Source organism: Dipteris shenzhenensis, chromosome 18 (assembly GCF_047967505.1).
Source record: "Dipteris shenzhenensis isolate YYH24624 ecotype China chromosome 18, Dip_SZ_1.0, whole genome shotgun sequence".
Taxonomy (NCBI): Eukaryota; Viridiplantae; Streptophyta; class Polypodiopsida; order Gleicheniales; family Dipteridaceae; genus Dipteris; species Dipteris shenzhenensis.
Window position 1 is genome coordinate 18,077,090 of NC_141613.1, and position 18,297 is coordinate 18,095,386.

Below are 18,297 nucleotides of genomic sequence, written 5' to 3' on the forward strand. Positions count from 1 at the left end.
AGTGATGAAGATATCCTTCATATGAAAATGCTATTGAAGCAGAAGTTTGAGATGAAGGATTTGGAAGAGCTACGTTATTTCTTGGGCATTGAGGTGATTAGATCACCAAGTGGGATACAGCTTGGATTGGACATGCTGTCCAAATATGGGATGACAAGCTGTAAGCTTATTTCAGTTCCTTTAGAGTAGAATGTGAAGCTGAGCACAGATGCAAGTGAGCTTTTGGAAGAACCTACTATGTACAGATGCATAGTAGGAAGTTTGATTTATATGACTATTACCGGGCCATATTTAAGCTATGTTGTTGGATTGGTAAGTCAATTTATGCAGGCTCCAAGGAAACCGCATTTGGATGTGGCTAGACGCATAGTCAGGTATGTGAAGTCCACATTGCAGTATGGACTATTTTATGAGGCTGGGGTTCAGATACAGTTGCATGGATACACTGATGCTGATTGGGCTGGTAGTACCTCTGATAGATGATCTACCAGTGGATATGTGTTCTCTTTTGGGAGTGTTGTAGTCACCTGGAGTAGCAAGAAACAGCCTACAGTCGCCTTGTCGAGCACAGAGGCTAAGTACAGGGGTGCAGCAATGGCTGCATGTGAGGTAGCTTGGTTGCATAAGCTACTTTATGATATGCATTAGTCTACAGATGGGCCAGTTGTCATTTATTGTGACAACATGAGCAGTATACACTTGGCAACTAACCGAGTCTATCATGCTAGAACAAAGCACATTGAGGTGCATTATCACTATGTGCGGGAGAAGGTTTTACTATGTCTTATTGATCTAGTTTATGTCAGCACAGAGGATCAGGTAGCTGACATATTCACGAAGGCATTGGGCGCAGAGAAGCTGCACAAGTTCAGAGACCTGCTTGGTGTGCAAGAATTGGGATTGAGCTCGAGGGGGAGTGTTGAGATATCGAGCTCCACTCGCGATATGCCAGGGTGACCGTCGTGCATTTATGTCACTGACTTGTTAGCTACAGATGCGGTTGGTACACCACCCACGAATAATAGCTGGATGACAGCTATCCTTATCTACTCTAGTTTGTGGCTCAGTTAGTATGCCACATTAGTTAGTTGAGTTTGTTGGTTTGAGACCCACATATAGGGTTCTTCTATTTCTTTGTACTTGAGTTCTTTTGGCTTTCACAACTAAGAAGAGGAAAACTGTTTTCAGCCTCCACCTGTGTGTGTATTCCCCCATTGTGTATGTGAGAAAGCCACAAGTGAGACTCCTTCCCTCTCTCCCACTATCTTCACATGATGGAGATAGGGTAGATGCAGTGGTTAAGAACCACTCTTCTTCATGTCAAATTGCCTTGAAAGCCTCTCCATTTCTCAACTTTTCCTCTAAATCTATTTAAAACCACTTCCATCTATCTTTCATGGAGACATCAAAGCTAATGGATATGCCAAGAAGTCTAAAACCCTTGCCTTTGGGAATCCTTTTGCACCCTAACTACTCCAGTGTATTCTGCTCCTTGTCTGTCAAGGTTGCATACCCTATTTTGGAATGATTTACTATCGATCCAGATATCGATCCAGATACTAAGCCGAGGTTGTCCAAGCAACATCTTGAGGAGCAGTCCTTAGTGTAAGGTTGGTGTCATCTACAAATTGATGATTAACCAATTGGGTTCCAGCTAGAAGTTCAATACCTTTGAGTGCTCCCTCATTATCTATTCTTGGAGTAGCCATCCTAGAGAATCAATAGAGATTGCAAAGAGTAATGGGGCTAAAGCACAACCCTGTCAAATTGATCTTTTTAACGAAAAGGGTTGAGTCATTTCCACATTGACACATACTTTAGCAAAAGCATTGGAAAGCAAATGCTTTTTGACAAAGGAGGTGAATTGTTTGCCAAGTCCCATATCATAGAGATTGGACAAGGAAGTCCCAGCTCAATCTGTCATATGCCTTGTTAAAATCAACCTTTAAAAAGCAAATATCCTGGTGTGTCTCTTTAGCATACTCACAAGCTTCCCATATATTAATAAAGATGCCTTCCTTTAATAAACCCTTTCTGCCCTTGGCGTATCTAGGTTGTTCTAGAGCCTTAGAGCTAGGCTTTGGCTAAAATCTTATAGCTATAGTAGAGCATTGTGAGAGGTTTCCAATTTCTTAGCTTAGTTTTGTTCGACCCCACCATTCAAATGAAAAGGGAGCTTCTCCAAGGCAATGCTTTCATTCCAAACTTTCAATAGAAAAGGGCTTATAATTTCCTACAAACATTTGTAGGACTCACAAGAGGGTCCATCCTCACCAGGTGTCTTCCCATTAGCTATTGAAAAAACTTCATCTTTCAATTCTTATAGGGACAAGTCCTTTTTCATCTACACTCTGTCATATCCTGATACTATAACCATTCTAGCTTGACTGCATTGTCTCCTTACCTCTATAATACCATCATTGACCTCAAAGGTTGTACTCAGTAGGCCTTGGAAGTGTTGCATTATGATATCCAAATTTTCTTCATTTGAAGAATCTATTGTGAAATTTTCTTTTTTGAGCAAAGGAATTTCCTTCTAGAGCCCTTTTCTTTTAATAAGCTTAAAAGTTTCTCTGGTAGGCCTATCAATATTTCCTACCCACCAATATCTAAAATAGATTTTAGTTTCTCTAATTTTTATCTGCTCTTGTTTTCTTATTTCTCTCTTTATTTCCAAGAGACTCACCTAAGCTTGGGTATCCTGTTGCCTGACCTTTTGCCCTAGTTCTTCAAGCTCTTTTTTAGTCTGTCCATTCTTTCTGCTCAAATGATTGTCCTATTTTTCTTAGCATCCTTTAATATTTTTCCAGTGTTAGCAATTGCTAATTACCAAGACTCTAAATTAGGAGTATCAAAAGAGAAGGCATGAATTTAGGCTCTCGTAGTGTCTTGTTGATCTACCTGTAAATTAAAGAGCTTGGGGGCAGCCTTCAACCAGCAAGGTCTTTTGGTACCTTCCCAAAATTAAGACTAGATTTAGGGGCAATATTCTGTCTTAATAAACTTGGTCGGAGAGAGATCAAGAGGATAGAAGAGTGGATTTGGGGACACAATACTCTGTCTTCATAAACTTTGAGAGACGTTGATTCTATCTAGCCTTGCTTCTCTCCTAAATTCACCCACTTGTATGTTGCACTAGATAAAAACCCCAGTGGAGCCTGAGTCAACACGTTGTAAATTTTATTTGAGTTACTCCCAAGCATTGAGTTTAGAACCTCTCATAATGGAGGCCTTCCTTAGCCATCTGTCCTCTAGAAATACCACCATGTTAAAGTCTCCAAGTAAAACAATGTTCAGTCCCAGCCCATTCAGTGCATCCAAACCATCTCTATTTGAGCCCTCAATTCCGTTCTCTATTGGGGGGGTTCTTGGGTGGTTGGAGGAGATGGCTCATTCTTGTTGCTCATTTCATCCTGTCCCTAGTGTGATAATACACCCTCTAGGATGGTTCGAAAAGGGGGTTGAAGTTTGCGAAACACCATCTTCTTTCTTGCCTTGATGCTCCTTTGCACGACTGCCTGAGGCTCCATTGGGTTGTTCAGTGAAGTCTCTACTTCATTGCATGTCTATGTGTCTTCCATGAACATTTACACTCTTGAGAGGGTCAGGTCTATTGGTTTGTCGGTCTTGTCATTCTCTATCACCCTCGGCTTGTTGCAAGCTTCATGCTCAGTATTCTCTTACGGGGCACACTCCACCGAGCCTTGGGGGGGTTCCCTAGAAGTCCCTCCAGTTTGAGCTAGGAGTACAAGTAAGGTGCTGAGAAAAGGAGGAGTGAAGAGCCCTCCCTTAAACTCCTATAATATGCCTGTGTAAGTGGACCAATAATCTTTGCTCTCGTTTCCTGTGGGAGGCTTCTTTCTTGTTGCTCTAGTTCGAGGAGATCTACTTCCGTCACGCACCATCAAGTTTTCATTGATTTCTCTGTTGTGAATTGATCTTAGATTGTTGTGTTATCACACTCCTCCTCAAAAGGTTTCACTAGCACATGCGATAATGAAACTGAAGGAGAACTCATAAAGAGAAACTCCAAATATATATGAAGAAAATTGATGCATAACAGGATGAATTATATTGAAAATCTCGAAGGGACGAAACTCCCTCTTACCAAAGATTGTTGCCTCGTACAATTGACAAGATGATTCAAGGAATCGACTCTACTAACGACCCTCTGCAAGCCAAGCTTGCTATACATCAACCAACTCTCATCCACATATGACAGGCTTGTAACCTGGAAGAAGGGAAGAAAGTAACATAGCTCGTCGACTTTATAGAGGTCATGCTCACATGCATTGTAGCCACCTTGAGCATGAAGAGCCACATTGAGATAGCCATGCATTGCATGTCTACATGTCAGTCCACCAATCATGATGAAGCATGCAGCCAAGTGTGAGACCATTCACTGGACCAACTGCCAAAACACCACATATGTATGGGCCAATCACCAAGTGTTGTCCAGTAAGAACCCTTCACAAAGACCATACCACACTAACCTTGTGCTAAATAATAAATATGCCTCCCCATGAGGGTGTGCCCTAAGCAAGCACATAATCCAACATTCTCCATGGACCCCACTAAGCTTCTGAGTCGGTAGAGGATGAAAGTTAGCATTAGCAAGAATGTCCTTAGACGAGCGGAGCATCCCCACTCACCTATCATCATGCAAAATGTAAGGGAGAGGTCTGACTCCTAATCACATCAGAGAATCTAGTCTCGGGCAATACTTCACTACCAGTGTCACCAATCTTAGCATCAGCTAAGTTGGAGATAGTCACATGTTGAGGACGATCATAGTTGATCTCCATCTTCACGTCCTCCGAAACAAGGATTACCAAAAAGCGAGTGGAGAAAAGCGAGTAGCCCCAAATAAGCGAGCAAGATTAAATAGGTTTCAAGCAAGTGAGAACCTCATCCAGCGTCTTATCCCTCTCAATATCATTGGAACAATTGATGTGATCATAAGCAAATTAAACATATTCCAACAATGAAGGCATGCCTGAAACTCACAATTAACTTCTCTTTCATCCCCATACTATCACATTTGAGTCATTGTGGAGAGGTAGAGACACAAAAATACATAAAATTTGTGATAAAAAAAGCAAACACTACTCAGATTGGACATCCATACAGTAAGATAATGACAGATCACAAGGTAGAATATACGACTTAAAATATATAAACATGATCATGTGCTACATATACATATCATGTCTTTTATGCTTGCAAAAGGTCATCCATACATTCGATCCAAAAACATGGAAGCAAAACCAACTATGTCAAAAGAAAAAATACACATTTTCATCATAAGGATTAATTTTGCTTAGTGAAAATACCTATGTAATCTGGACAATACCATGCTTTGAAAAACTTAGGGAGCCAAAAAAGGATTTTAGCCCTCCATACTTCTATTATGACCAATGTTTGAATGATAGTTCTATCGGAACTAGAAATGAATGCATCTAAACCACTATGTTGATTGCTCATCCAGTATCCTATAAACTATTATGTTACACTCAATACGTGACCACAAACTCAAGCATAAGAGGAGCATGATTCAAGTGAAATAATTGGCAAAGACACTCTGTAACTAGTATCTTGCTACATCTAATGGAAAATATGCACCAGGCGTCAACAAGCTTCTATTTCCACCCCTATAAGCAAACTCGTATCTTGTAGTATGAAAAACTTTAAGGAAAACATTGCACTTAATGCATCAATTAAGCCAGTGACCACTCATCAAGCACAATCGAACAATCATCAAGGAAAGTCTAGTCAAGCAAGTTGAAGCAAAAAACCAAATATCTATTCAGATCTATGCCGTGGTGTATCCGCCAACCATGAGTAGCAAAAGAACCTATGAAAAAAGCAAAATAGGGATTATGCCACTCTATCATGATCACTTCCATGCTACAAATAAGGGAATACATAGTCGTTTTAGGGTACTTTTAGGGTTCATTCCCAACCACTAAAAAGAAAGCCAATGCTATCTATTTGTATTCATAAAATCTTTATGAACATTATCATGTTCAATATAAGGATAGGAGCCAACTCAATGGGTAGTCTTAAACAAATATAAATACTATTCGAATTTTAACCTTATGTAAAAGCTTTTTTTAAAACACAAAGTAAAACTTGATTATGCATATAGACGGGAATCAGGTCACCATTGTAAGTATGTATTTAGTAATTAAGTTGAAAATATTCCCTTAAAAAAGGGACATAACTCAACATAGTACCCATATTATATATCCAAAATTTACAAGATCTCATTCATACCATTAGAATGTTTTCATCACTTATCATAAGTACTAACCTCAATTGGCGTTATGTATTTGGGTCAGAATAGTTTTTAGTATATGATATAATGGAGCAATACATTTATGTAATATCTAGTGATCATAGTTTCTAATATATGATAAAATGGAGCATAGAGTAATGTTGTCATTCAAAAATGATAATATACCTTCTTTGACCATATACAAGTATCATGCATTCATGAAAAAAGTTAGTCATAAACTACAATATAATGTGCCCATAATGCATGTACATTAAATCTTCACATGTTAGAATGTGAGAAAGGGAATAATTTAACTATGAAATCAGGGATCAATGTAGGAAATGGTCTTCTATGCACACATGTATGCTAAGGGTCCATCTAATACAATATTGGAAATTGATGTGAGTATAAGTGTATGCATCCATCAGTGATGTATATGAGTGTATGCATCCATTTGTGATGTATATTATTTTACTAATCCATGGTGCTTTATGGCTTGAGTTGTTTGTAGCGCAATTAATCACAACAATGTTGTATTTTTTTAAAGAAAAATGCCATAAAAATTTCATGCTACAAAACACACAAAAAAAAATGGCATTTGTAGCATTAATCCAAGCATTTCCTGCAAGCAATCTCCATCCCTCCCTTTCCTGCTTACTCCTTTCGGCCACCTCCACCCTCTTGTTGCCCTTTAAGACTGCCTCTTGCCTCCTTGCCTCCTTGCTTCCTCACCTCCTCACCTCCTTGCTTCTTTGCCTTCTCACCTCCTTGCATCATGCTTGTTGCTAGCAATTCCAAGGCCGTCCCTCCCCTCATTGGCCAACTCCTCTACTCCTCACGTCATCCTTCCCCTCATTTTGGTGTCTCTAATGAATAGCTTGGGGGTCTTGTTTTTGGACAGGGGAAGCATAAGAATGGCAACATGTTAATGCACTGTCATTTTTTGTGCTTTTGCCACCCAAAAACAAGACCTGCAAAGCCCTGCTTAAGCTTGAATGAGCCTCTTGATTTTGGGGGTGTAATGGTCAAAATGGCAGCGTGTTAAGCCATTTTTGACCATTATATTTTCAAAATCAAGAGGCTCATTCAAGCTTAAGCAAGGGATTTATAGGCATTGCAAGTCCAGTAAATGAAATCAATCAAATTAGGAATTGGCAAACTTGATTTGGGAATGGTCAGAAATACTTTGTCTTTGAATAATGCCTTGGATCATGGGATGGGGTCCCATGAACCTGCTGCCTGTGATGATGAATGGTTCTGCCCTCGACTAAAGGTGATGTGTGTAGTAGTAAAAGGATAGCCCTCATGGAATCTCTAAGGGGTCTTGATTTTGGCCATGATTTGCACATTCTAGCACTTGAGCCATACATCAATTTCCAACACTTGAGGCATATAGTGGCTTTGCCCACGCAATGTTTCCAGCTACAATCCAAGCATCAAGCAATCTCATATTCTGTATCCAGAGACATCATGAGGGGTAGAGCCTCTTTTTGGTAGTCTCACTAGCAATATGTATTGAAAAAAAAATGTATTCAATTATTATATTCGTCCTTGCTATATGAATGCTCTTAATGCATCCAAATTGTAGAACTACTTCAATACTACTTCTTAGTTATATTGTATAATAACCTCCATATGTATGCTCGTGAGATAATAAAAAAGAGACCTGGCAGCCCAAAAATGATAGCACATTGACGCGCTGCCATTTTTGGGATACCAGGCCTCTTTTTTAATGTCTCACAAGCGTAAGAATAAGCACTTGTGTTCCTTACCCTTCTTTCCAATGGGGGTCTTGATTTTGGGGGGTGTATGCCAAAAATTAATAAACAACATTATTTGATGCATATAGTTTTATTAAATAGATAAAATAGGCATGAAACATCTAAATTGGCTCTTGCCATTCGATTTGATGTATGACATGACCCCATTTGGATTTGTAATTCCAAAGATATGGGGTCTTACTTTTAGGGCTTGAATGCATGAAATAGGCAGTGCGTCAACGCACTGCCTATTTCATACATTTAGGCCTCAAAAGTAGGACCCCATGTAGGACCACATGAGGTCCTACTTTTGAGGCCTAAATGCATGAAATAGGCAGCATGTTAACAGGCTACCTATTTCAAAAATTCAAGTCGTAAAAGTAGGACCTCGTATCTTTGGACTTACAAATCCCAATGGGATCATGTCCTATATCAAATCGAATGGCAAGAGCCAATTTAGATGGTTTTTATGCCTATTTTCTCCATCAATCAAAACTGTATGCATGAATATATACATCAAGATATGCATCAATATATGTATCAATATATACATATGTATGTATATGTATATATATATATATATATATATATATATATACATACATACATACATACATACATACATACGTGTGTGTGTGTGTGTACACACACACACACACACATATATATATACACACATATAGATATATATGTATGTATATACATACATATATACATACATGCATACATACAGCAAAATTAGGACCCCATTGGTTGCCTATTTCATGCATTTTGTTGTCTCATGAGCATAAGGACAAGCACTTGTGTCCCTTACCTTTCTTTGCAATGGGGGTCTTGATTTTGGGGGGGTATGCCAAAAATTGATAAACAACATTATTTGATGAATATAGTTTTAGTTGATGGAGAAAATGGACATGAAAACCATCTAAATTGGATCTTGCCATTCGATTTGATATATGACATGACCCCATTCGGATATGCAAGTCCAAAGATATGGGGTTGCCAATGGGGTTCTACTTTTGAGGCCTAACTGCATGAAATAGGCAGCGCGTTAACGTGCCACCTATTTCAGGCATTCAGGCCCTAAAAGTAGAGGACCTCATATCTTTGGACTTACAAATCCAAATGGGGTCATGTCATATATCAAATCAAACGGCAAGAGCCAATTTAGATGATTTTCATATCCATTTTCTCCATATATCAAAATTGTATGCATCAATATATACATCAATATATACATATATGCATCAACATATACATACATATATATATATATATATGTATATATATATGTATGTATGTACATGCATATATATACATACATATATACATACAAACATCAAAAGTAAGACCCCATTGGTTTCCCATGTCATGCGTTTTGTTGTCTCATGAGCATAAGAACAAGCACTTGTGTTCTTTACCTTTCTATGCAATGGGGTTTTGATTTTGGGGGGGTATGCTAAAAATTGATCAACAACATTATTTGATGAATATAGTTTTAGTTGATGGAGAAAATGGACATGAGAACCATCTAAATTGGATCTTGCCGTTCGATTTGATATATGACATGACCCCATTTGGATATGCAAGTCCAAAGATACGGGGTACTACTTTTAGGGCCTGAATGCTTGAAATAGGCAGCGTGTTAACGCGCTACCTATTTCATGCATTTAGGCCTCAAAAGTAGGACCCCATTGGCAACACAATGGGGTCCTAGTTTTGAGGCCTAAATGCATGAAATAGACAGCGCGTTAATGCCTGAAATAGGCAGCGCATTAACGCGCTGTCTATTTCATGCATTTCATGCATTTAGGCCTCAAAACTAGGACCCCATTGTGTTGCCAATGGGGTCCTACTTTTGAGGCCTAAATGCATGAAATAGGTAGCGCGTTAACACGCTGCCTATTTCAAGCATTCAGGCCCTAAAAGTAGGACCCCATATCTTTGGACTTACAAATCCAAATGGGATCATGTCATATATCAAATCGAACGACAAGAGCCAATTTAGATGGTTTTCATGTCCATTTTCTCCATATATCAAAATTGTATGCATCAATATATACATATATGCATCAAGATTCAACATATACATATATATATATATATATATATACATACATACATACATACATACATACATACATATACATACATACATACATATATATATATATATATATACATACATACATACATACATATATATATACACATACATATATATATACATACATATATATATATATATACAGACATATATATATACAGACATATATATATACATACATACATACATATATATATATATACATATATATACATACATACATACATACATACATACATACATACATACATACATATATATATATATATATATATATATATATATATATGTATGTATGTATGTATGTATGTATGTATGTATGTATGTATGTATGTATGTATGTATGTACATACATACAAACAGCAAAAGTAAGACCCCATTGTTTGCCTATGTCATGCATTTTGTTGTCTCGTGAGCATAAGAACAAGCACTTGTGTTCCTTACCTTTCTTTGCAATGGGGGTCTTGATTTTGGTGGGGTATGCCAAAAATTGATCAACAACATTATTTGATGCATATAGTTTTAGTAGTTTTAGTACACATACATACATACATATGTGTGTGTGTACATACATACATGGATGCATGCATGCATGCATGCATATATACATACATACATACATATTGATGCATACAGTTTACTAGATGGGGAAAATAGGCCCCACTCCGATTTTTGTGGAGAGACCCAACTAGACAAATAGAGCAAGTCCAAGGGGTCGCTAGGGACACCCCCTGGCAAATGGCGATGCCCGATCTGCAATTTTAGCACCAATTTTGGGATGTAAGCTGCATAGTCATGTCCAAAAAAAGTTGTGTCAATTTTTGCATTAAATGTAGGGTGGTGAATATGTCCTATTCCGTCATGGGGCCGGAAGACGGAGGCAAAAAATTGAACCTCCAAAAAGACTTCTTTTACCGGTCTATGGGGACCGGCTCTTACTAGTGTTGAGAGTGGACAAGACAGCTACCATTGGTGTGATATGGGAATCTCCCAGTCTACAATTTTAGCACCAATTTTAGGATGTAGATTGCGTAGTCAAGTCCAAAAAAAGTTGTGTCAATTCCTGCATTAAATGTAGGGTGGTGAATATATCATATTCCGTCATGGGGCCTGTATAAGACAGAGGGAAAAAATTGAACCTCCAAAAAGACTTCTTTTACCGGTCTATGGGGCCCAGCTCTTACTAGCATTGAGAGTGGACAAGATAGCTACCGCTGGTGTGATATGGGAATCTCCAAGTCTCAAGTTTTGGGGTCCATGAAATTCGATCATGCTGACGGTAACTCTAAGAGGTTCCAAAGGCAGGCAACATTCTTTATCATAGCTAACTCAAATGCAAGGCAGTGAAAATGCCAGGAGAGTTGCTAGGTAGCAATGATTTTGGAAAGGGATATGATTGATACTTTGTTGTGTTATGTAGGATATCAATTTCCATTAAATTTGGGACATGTTAGATATAACTTCATAAAATCCTAAGTCATGAAATTAATACATTACAAGTTCAAGCATAAATAATAGTTGTGAAGTTAATGCATTAAATATTCAAGCCTAAAGAAGCATTAATCGAGACCTAATGCATCACACCAGACTTTGGCCTTACCCTCATTCCATAGACTTGCCAACGTAAGGCCAAAAATTTCATTCTTAAGAATATGTAGAAAGACCTTATGTTTGGCCCACTTTTGGCGAAAAAATTTCATTCTAAAGAATAGGTGGAATGAAATTGTGTTTGATAAATACAAATAAATGCTCAAGTTTGGACATAAATAAAGGTATCCTTTTGAAGATATTGGAACACATGAGAGAAATAATATTGAAGATACATGAATTTTTAGACATACATTTAAAGACAAATGAACATATAATGGATGAAATCCTATTGACGATACATGAATTTTCAATAGAACTGTCATTCAAAAGATTTGATGGATTGAATGGAGCTTTAATACATTATCCCTTTTACAAGGGTGTTTGAGTTTGAGGCTTAAAACATAAGAATGAATCTATGTTGAAGCCTAGTGGTTTGTTAAGGATATGTGAAACTTATAGTAAAAGTACTTACAATGGAAGGGATTATATCGAAGATCCCATTAAGGACATGTGAATATATCGTAGAATAATTCTACATAAAATCAGTGGATCAAACTTAATGGCTCAAAAGCAAAAAAGGATGATGGTGCAACCTAGGGGCTACTCTACGGCACTATGGCAGCAATCTTTGTTGTTACTATCAAAGGTAGTGTAACTTTTTTATCAAGGAAAGAGACACGAACCACTCCACATGACCTAGATCTGTATGACCTAGGTTGCACCGACTTATTTCTTTCATGGATAAAAAGTGACCCTTAGGTGATGCTATAGCACTCCCTTTTTTTGTCCATTATTATAGCACAATTGCGGCCTTTTGACCTAATACTAGCTACCCATTAAATATCTGTTGTAGATGTTAGGGGTAATTACCAAACTACTAGTGGTAGTTTTGTCACTACCATTAGTAATTTTATTAGAGTGTTCCTCAATGGTAGTTCTCCTACTACTACATACAATATTACCGATAGTAGTCCTAATTCCAATGATAGTACACATAATATTATTACGACCATCCAACTTTAATAATCAATTATATCTATGAATGCATATATATAGGTCTATCTATATCTATACCTATTTAATCCTCATCCAATACGTTTGCATTTATTTTTGGTGCTTTGCTTGCTTTGAAACTTAAGATAATGTGATTTCATTATCGTTTGCATTCTTGTCAAACACGAGGAACTGGAATGCATAAGAGTTGGGAGGCACATTATAATTTGTGTGCAGATTTGAGCCATTGAATAGCCTATTGATTCTAATTGGTTTCTTTCTTATTGAATCATTAATTTGGTTATTTCACACCGAACATCGCCATATCAATTCATATTTTTTTTTTCTAGTAATGTCCTATCGATTCTAATCGTTTTAGTTCTTATTAAATCCTTGCAGTAGTTCACTGTGAGCTATAGCCGCAGCATAGTCCAGGGTTGATCATACAAGATAAATGGTTGCTCACATTTAATATATTTTTGAGAGTCAGAGTATAGTGCCTGTAGACAACAAAATCATCACTTTGAATAAATTTGGCAAGATTCTTCCGATATAAGGAATAATTTCTATTGCACTAACGATGAAAGAAAATTATCGAAAGGCTGATACAAGGCTCAAAATCACACTAGTGCTACTAGGCTTAATAGTCGTAGGCTAGTAGTAGTACTAGTGTATTTACTAAGTAGTGTGCGTGCCTCTCCTCATTAAAATTCATAGTCTTCAAAAATATATAATACATAAGTCAAAATATTCTAATTAGTTTTATCATCCTAATGTTGAAACTAACTTAAATTCATAGTCTTCAAAAAGGTATAATACATAAGTCAAAATATTCCAATTAGTTTTATTGTCCTCATGTTGAAACTGACTTTCTCTTCCTTCGTCTCCTATGAGCTTCAAACCTTCAATCCATTAATTTCTCAAATAGTAAGAATGGTCTTGTATTAAGAGGCGATGATATCTAAAGTGATCTACAAATACTAAGAATGGTCTTATAATAAGAGGTGATGATATCTCAAGTGTTATACAAATTGTAAGAATGGTTTTGTATTAAGAGGTGATGATATCTCAAGTGTTCAGCAAATAGTAAGAATGGTTCAAGTGTTCTACAAAAGTATTAGGTACCTCTTAGTGGCTGAAGGGAAGGAGTGATGATATCTCAAGTGTTCTACAAATAGTAAGAATGGTCTTGTATTAAGAGGTGATGATATCTCAAGTGTTCTACAAATAATAATAATGGTTTTGTATTAGGAGGTGATGATATTTCAAGTGTTCTACAAAACTATTAGATACCTCTTAGTGGTTGAAGGGAAGGGGTTGGAAGTATGGGCAAAATCTCTAGGAACTATAGGATGGTTGCAATTTTGAATGTCATAAATGACACTTGGGTTTTTTCAACATACGGGTGAACTATTTTTAAACATTCACTTCTTTCATGGTTGATAACACTTTTAATAAGAAGAACCATTTTGAATGTCATAAGTGTTGATGCAATCCCATGCTATGAAGTCTACAGACAGCCTTTTTCCGTCGCATATGGGTGAAGTGATGTTTACATTACTAAGTTCAACATATCAAGCAATGCATTTGTTTTGATTATTGAAGGAGTTGTGATAATAAGACCCATTTCAAATGCAAAAGAATTGTTGTATTAGTAATGGAATCCGCTTTGGAGTGGAAATTCGGTTTCTTTCAAACCCACATACTATTGTTGCATAATGTGAGTATGGCTCCAATTGGAAGTTAAGGTAGACTATAATTCACAATGTTGGTATAGTTACACATAGTAACATAAGTTTTATTTTTGAGAATCTTCCCAAATAGTGGTTTGCACAAAGCTATGTTGAGTACCGCGATAAGGAAATTGTGGAAAAGCTCGCTCGCTTTTTTGGGCCCGCTCGCTTTTCCTTGCTCGCTCTATTGACTGCCTCAAAACAAGGGTATATATTCAAATTTTCATATATCTATAAATCATTTAGACTTCACAAGCAGTTGTAGCTTGAATGAAAAGTTTTTGGACTACTTTTTCATTAGCCTTCTCCTTTAGTTCTAGCCTTCGTCATGGCTGAGTCTGCCCTTCACCTCTGGAGTGCCAACAGAAACTCAATACAAAGACTTTGTATAAATGGATGCTCAAGTATGTGTGGGTGTGTGGATGTGTATGTGTGAGAGCATATTTTTATACTATGGTCTACACCCACTGTTGGGCGTTGATGACGTCAGTGGGGATGTCGTAGTAGCTAGTCCTTGCTATGCGTGATGGAGTTTATGGTTTTCAATCTTATGAGTGACTATTGTGAGATTGAAACTGCACTATGTTGTGTTTTTAGAGGTTAAGTTTGGGAATGTTCCTGGATTCATCTAGGTATATATCTATAAATGAATGTTCATATTTACTTATTTAAAGAATAACAAGCACCATGTTCATACAACGAGGGAACACTAGAGAATTGAAAGAGACAACCATGATGGTATGCTAACCACATTGAAGCCTATTTTTGCTTGCATCTGATTGCCCATATAATAAGCATGGTCAAGTCGTAGCTTGGAAGCGCCCATATGTAGAGGCCTCGCTAACTCTACCATCACTATGGTATTTGAATCTTATAGAGCAGAAGCATTAGCCTTGAGCCACGGAGAATCTCATCTTCATGGAACCTTTTTCTCATCTCATGTATACGATTATCCCCTTCATTCATCCATTAGAAAAGCTAAAAGGTAGGGCTTAGATCATGTTTTAAGTTTGCAATTATGTCAATTACATGGTCAGTGAAAATAAAGCAGAACTAGGGTTCAATCAATAATCGTATGAGAATCATATGTATTTCTATCCACAAATACAACTATGAGTCACATTAGAGTTGGATGCATAAGCATATGTAACTATGATTCAAGAGTTGTAAAACATCCCCATGCTTCTTATGCATACTAGTTTAATGAAGTTTTAGGATCCATTAGCTAATTGGCAAGGGAAAAAACAAAAAAAACCATATCAGGGAAAAAAATATGGAAAAGTACACTAAGTTGTTGCAAAACATTTATCTAGTGAGACAGTGCCGACAAAATAGATTGGTCCATGATAGCCTTGCCATGCTTAATTATTGCTATGCATACAGATAGGGACAGAAGTGTTCGACAGGGGGCATGGGTGTGTGCTAGTCCCACCTTTAGGATCGTTCATAGGGAAATTTTTTCTTAACAAATTACAAAACTTGGGGTTTCCAATTTTTGAAGGGTTTTCTTTAGAATTTGCAGATTTTCAGTGATAATGAAACTAAATTGCCCCATAATTTTGCAAATTTGGAGAAAATAATTATATAAATCAAGATGAAAATGTTGCACAAGTTTTCTCTGAACACTCTTTTGAAGGGATGCAACCCAAACAAGAGTGCACAAGTCTGCGCGGCATTGCCTCCTAGTATAGCGGCGGTAAAGCAAGTGGTTTTGGATGCAAAAGAGAAAGCAAATGATTTTTTGAAGGAGTTGGGCTATTAAAAGGCAAAATTTGTAGGAAACGATAATTTGAGACACATAACTTAGTTAATTTCTTTTAAAATTTCATGCGAAAATTCACAAAAGAGTTTCAATCCTCCACTATAACACTATCTCTAAGGAAGGAGTGAAGCCTCCAAGGCTTTGGCTCATAGTTTGAGCATTTACATTATGCAATGGAGTCTTAAAACACCCGCCATTGTTTCCAGATGCCTCAGAAAAGCCAAGTTTTAAATGCAGCACACCAGGTTTGTTCAAATTGTGACAAAGAGATTCACGAGGTGTGTCCCAGCTCGTGGTGCGCGAGTTATCCACGGCTGTGGACCCACTGCCCACCGGTCGAGGGCGGTGTGCCCCTCGAGAGGATCACACGTGTAAAAAAAAAGAAAAAAGGAAAGAAAAAAAAAGGAGGCAATTGCTTATAATTAAAAAAAAGGAAAAAAAGAATAGAAAACAAAGCACCCAATAAGCATCTAACATGTGGCCAAACATTCAAAATGAAGAAGAGCTCTACTTGGAGAATAGCGTGACGAGTGCTAAATACGCAAGGTCCTATTTACACAGACTGAGTTGATAGAAATTGGTTTGCCGCTAATAATCAATTGCGTAGGCTCTGTCCATCCAGAGCAACCTTCATGGATTGCTCCGGCTCAAACTCCAGCTTCAGCTCCGCTGCCAAAATAGGTACTTGATTACACTCGTGTAGCATATTTTAATTGCGATTAGATTCTTTCATCGAACCAGTCTTCAAAAACTCGCTTCGCCTTTGGCCTGATGATTCAAGTACATTTAGGAATGACTTCTGCATGAAAATACAGGTGGTGAGCTCCCATTTAGGCTCGCTTTGACTGGATATGCTGGCCATTTGCGTGTCGAACCTTTGCCTCCTGTTATGAGGGATACACCACTGAGCTCTCTGCCAGACCTCGTATTGGTACCTGTCTTTTTTCTTGAATTCCGCAAAAAAACAATGATGATGTCAAATTAATAATTGCGTCATATGTGAGGCTGACGGATTTTCTTACACGTAACGCATGCCACAGCCACCAGCCTTACCCAAAGAGACTCCAGAAACTGTCCGAAGGAGCATCGAGCAGGAGTATTTATGCCCTGGTCTTGATCATGAAGAGGATAGTGCTGATAAATGTGGCAAGCTCTGGGAATTTGAGTGGTTGGGGGAAGGACTTTCAACTTTGGAACCAACCATGGCACGTACAGCAGTCATCCCTGTTTGGGAGCCACCCTTCCGGAGAGCAAGAAAGCACAAAGAAAAGCAGATGGCTGTCAGAGAAAATGCTGCAGCACTAGATAAAAGCGAACTTGATGCCAATGATTCCATGGGTTGGATTCCAGAGTTTGAAGAAGTAAGCTTTTCTGCTTCACTAAAAGATGCTGAGAGTTAATTGATTGTTAATGGTCATTTATAATGGAGCATCGGCATACTGTCGCTTGGTTTCGTCATATACCTTCCGATGTTAATGGTTTTTTTGTCTTTCATTCTGTTTCGAGCAATGAAAACAGGTTGATATGTTGGGAAGTGATGGTTATCATCTTCCAGTGAAACCACTCTGTGCTTTTCAACACTTTAAACCAAGGAATTTACATGCTGTTTTTTATAGATTTTTCAGTATGCACATAGATGCAAGTTGAAATGGGAGATTGCATGAATAAGAGCTTGCATAACTGAAATAAACTTTAGAACAACATATGAGAGATATATACAGTTGCACTTGGGTTGAGGGGCTAGACCCTCCCCCCCCCCCCGGCCCCCCCGGGCCCCCCCTCTCATCCAAGCTCTTTTATTGCTCGAATGGAGATACAAGACCAAGATGCAATGCACCTCACAAACTTAGGCTCAAACTCTTGGGAGAGAGAGAGGACAAAGACACAATTGCAGAACTCAGAATGCTCAAGTTGAGCTATATACAAGACATGACTCAAAGGCTGGAACTAGTGAGAAATGGACTGCAGGGGCACCACAATCTGCAAGGAACATGCCTGCATGATCATCACTTCAACCCACATTTGTTGTACAGTCTAGATCTCTAGAAGAGGGAAAGAAATCACGATGAAAAAAC

At 37.9% G+C, this 18,297-nt stretch overlaps 1 protein-coding gene across 5 annotated transcripts in view; it reads left to right on the top strand.

The window, feature by feature from the left end:
* Positions 1-16,733: 16,733 nt before the first annotated feature.
* LOC147890892 (RNA helicase, ATP-dependent, SK12/DOB1 protein) overlaps positions 16,734-18,297 on the top strand; it is a 257,780-nt gene continuing 256,216 nt past the window's right edge. For all 5 annotated transcript variants that reach the window (XM_087389232.1, XM_087389233.1, XM_087389231.1 and 2 more), the window contains exons 1-3: positions 16,734-16,903; positions 17,038-17,153; positions 17,263-17,583. In XM_087389232.1, the coding sequence (XP_087245358.1) occupies positions 16,855-16,903; positions 17,038-17,153; positions 17,263-17,583 (486 nt within the window). In that variant the 5' untranslated portion in view covers positions 16,734-16,854. The remainder of the gene's footprint in view (positions 16,904-17,037; positions 17,154-17,262; positions 17,584-18,297) is intronic.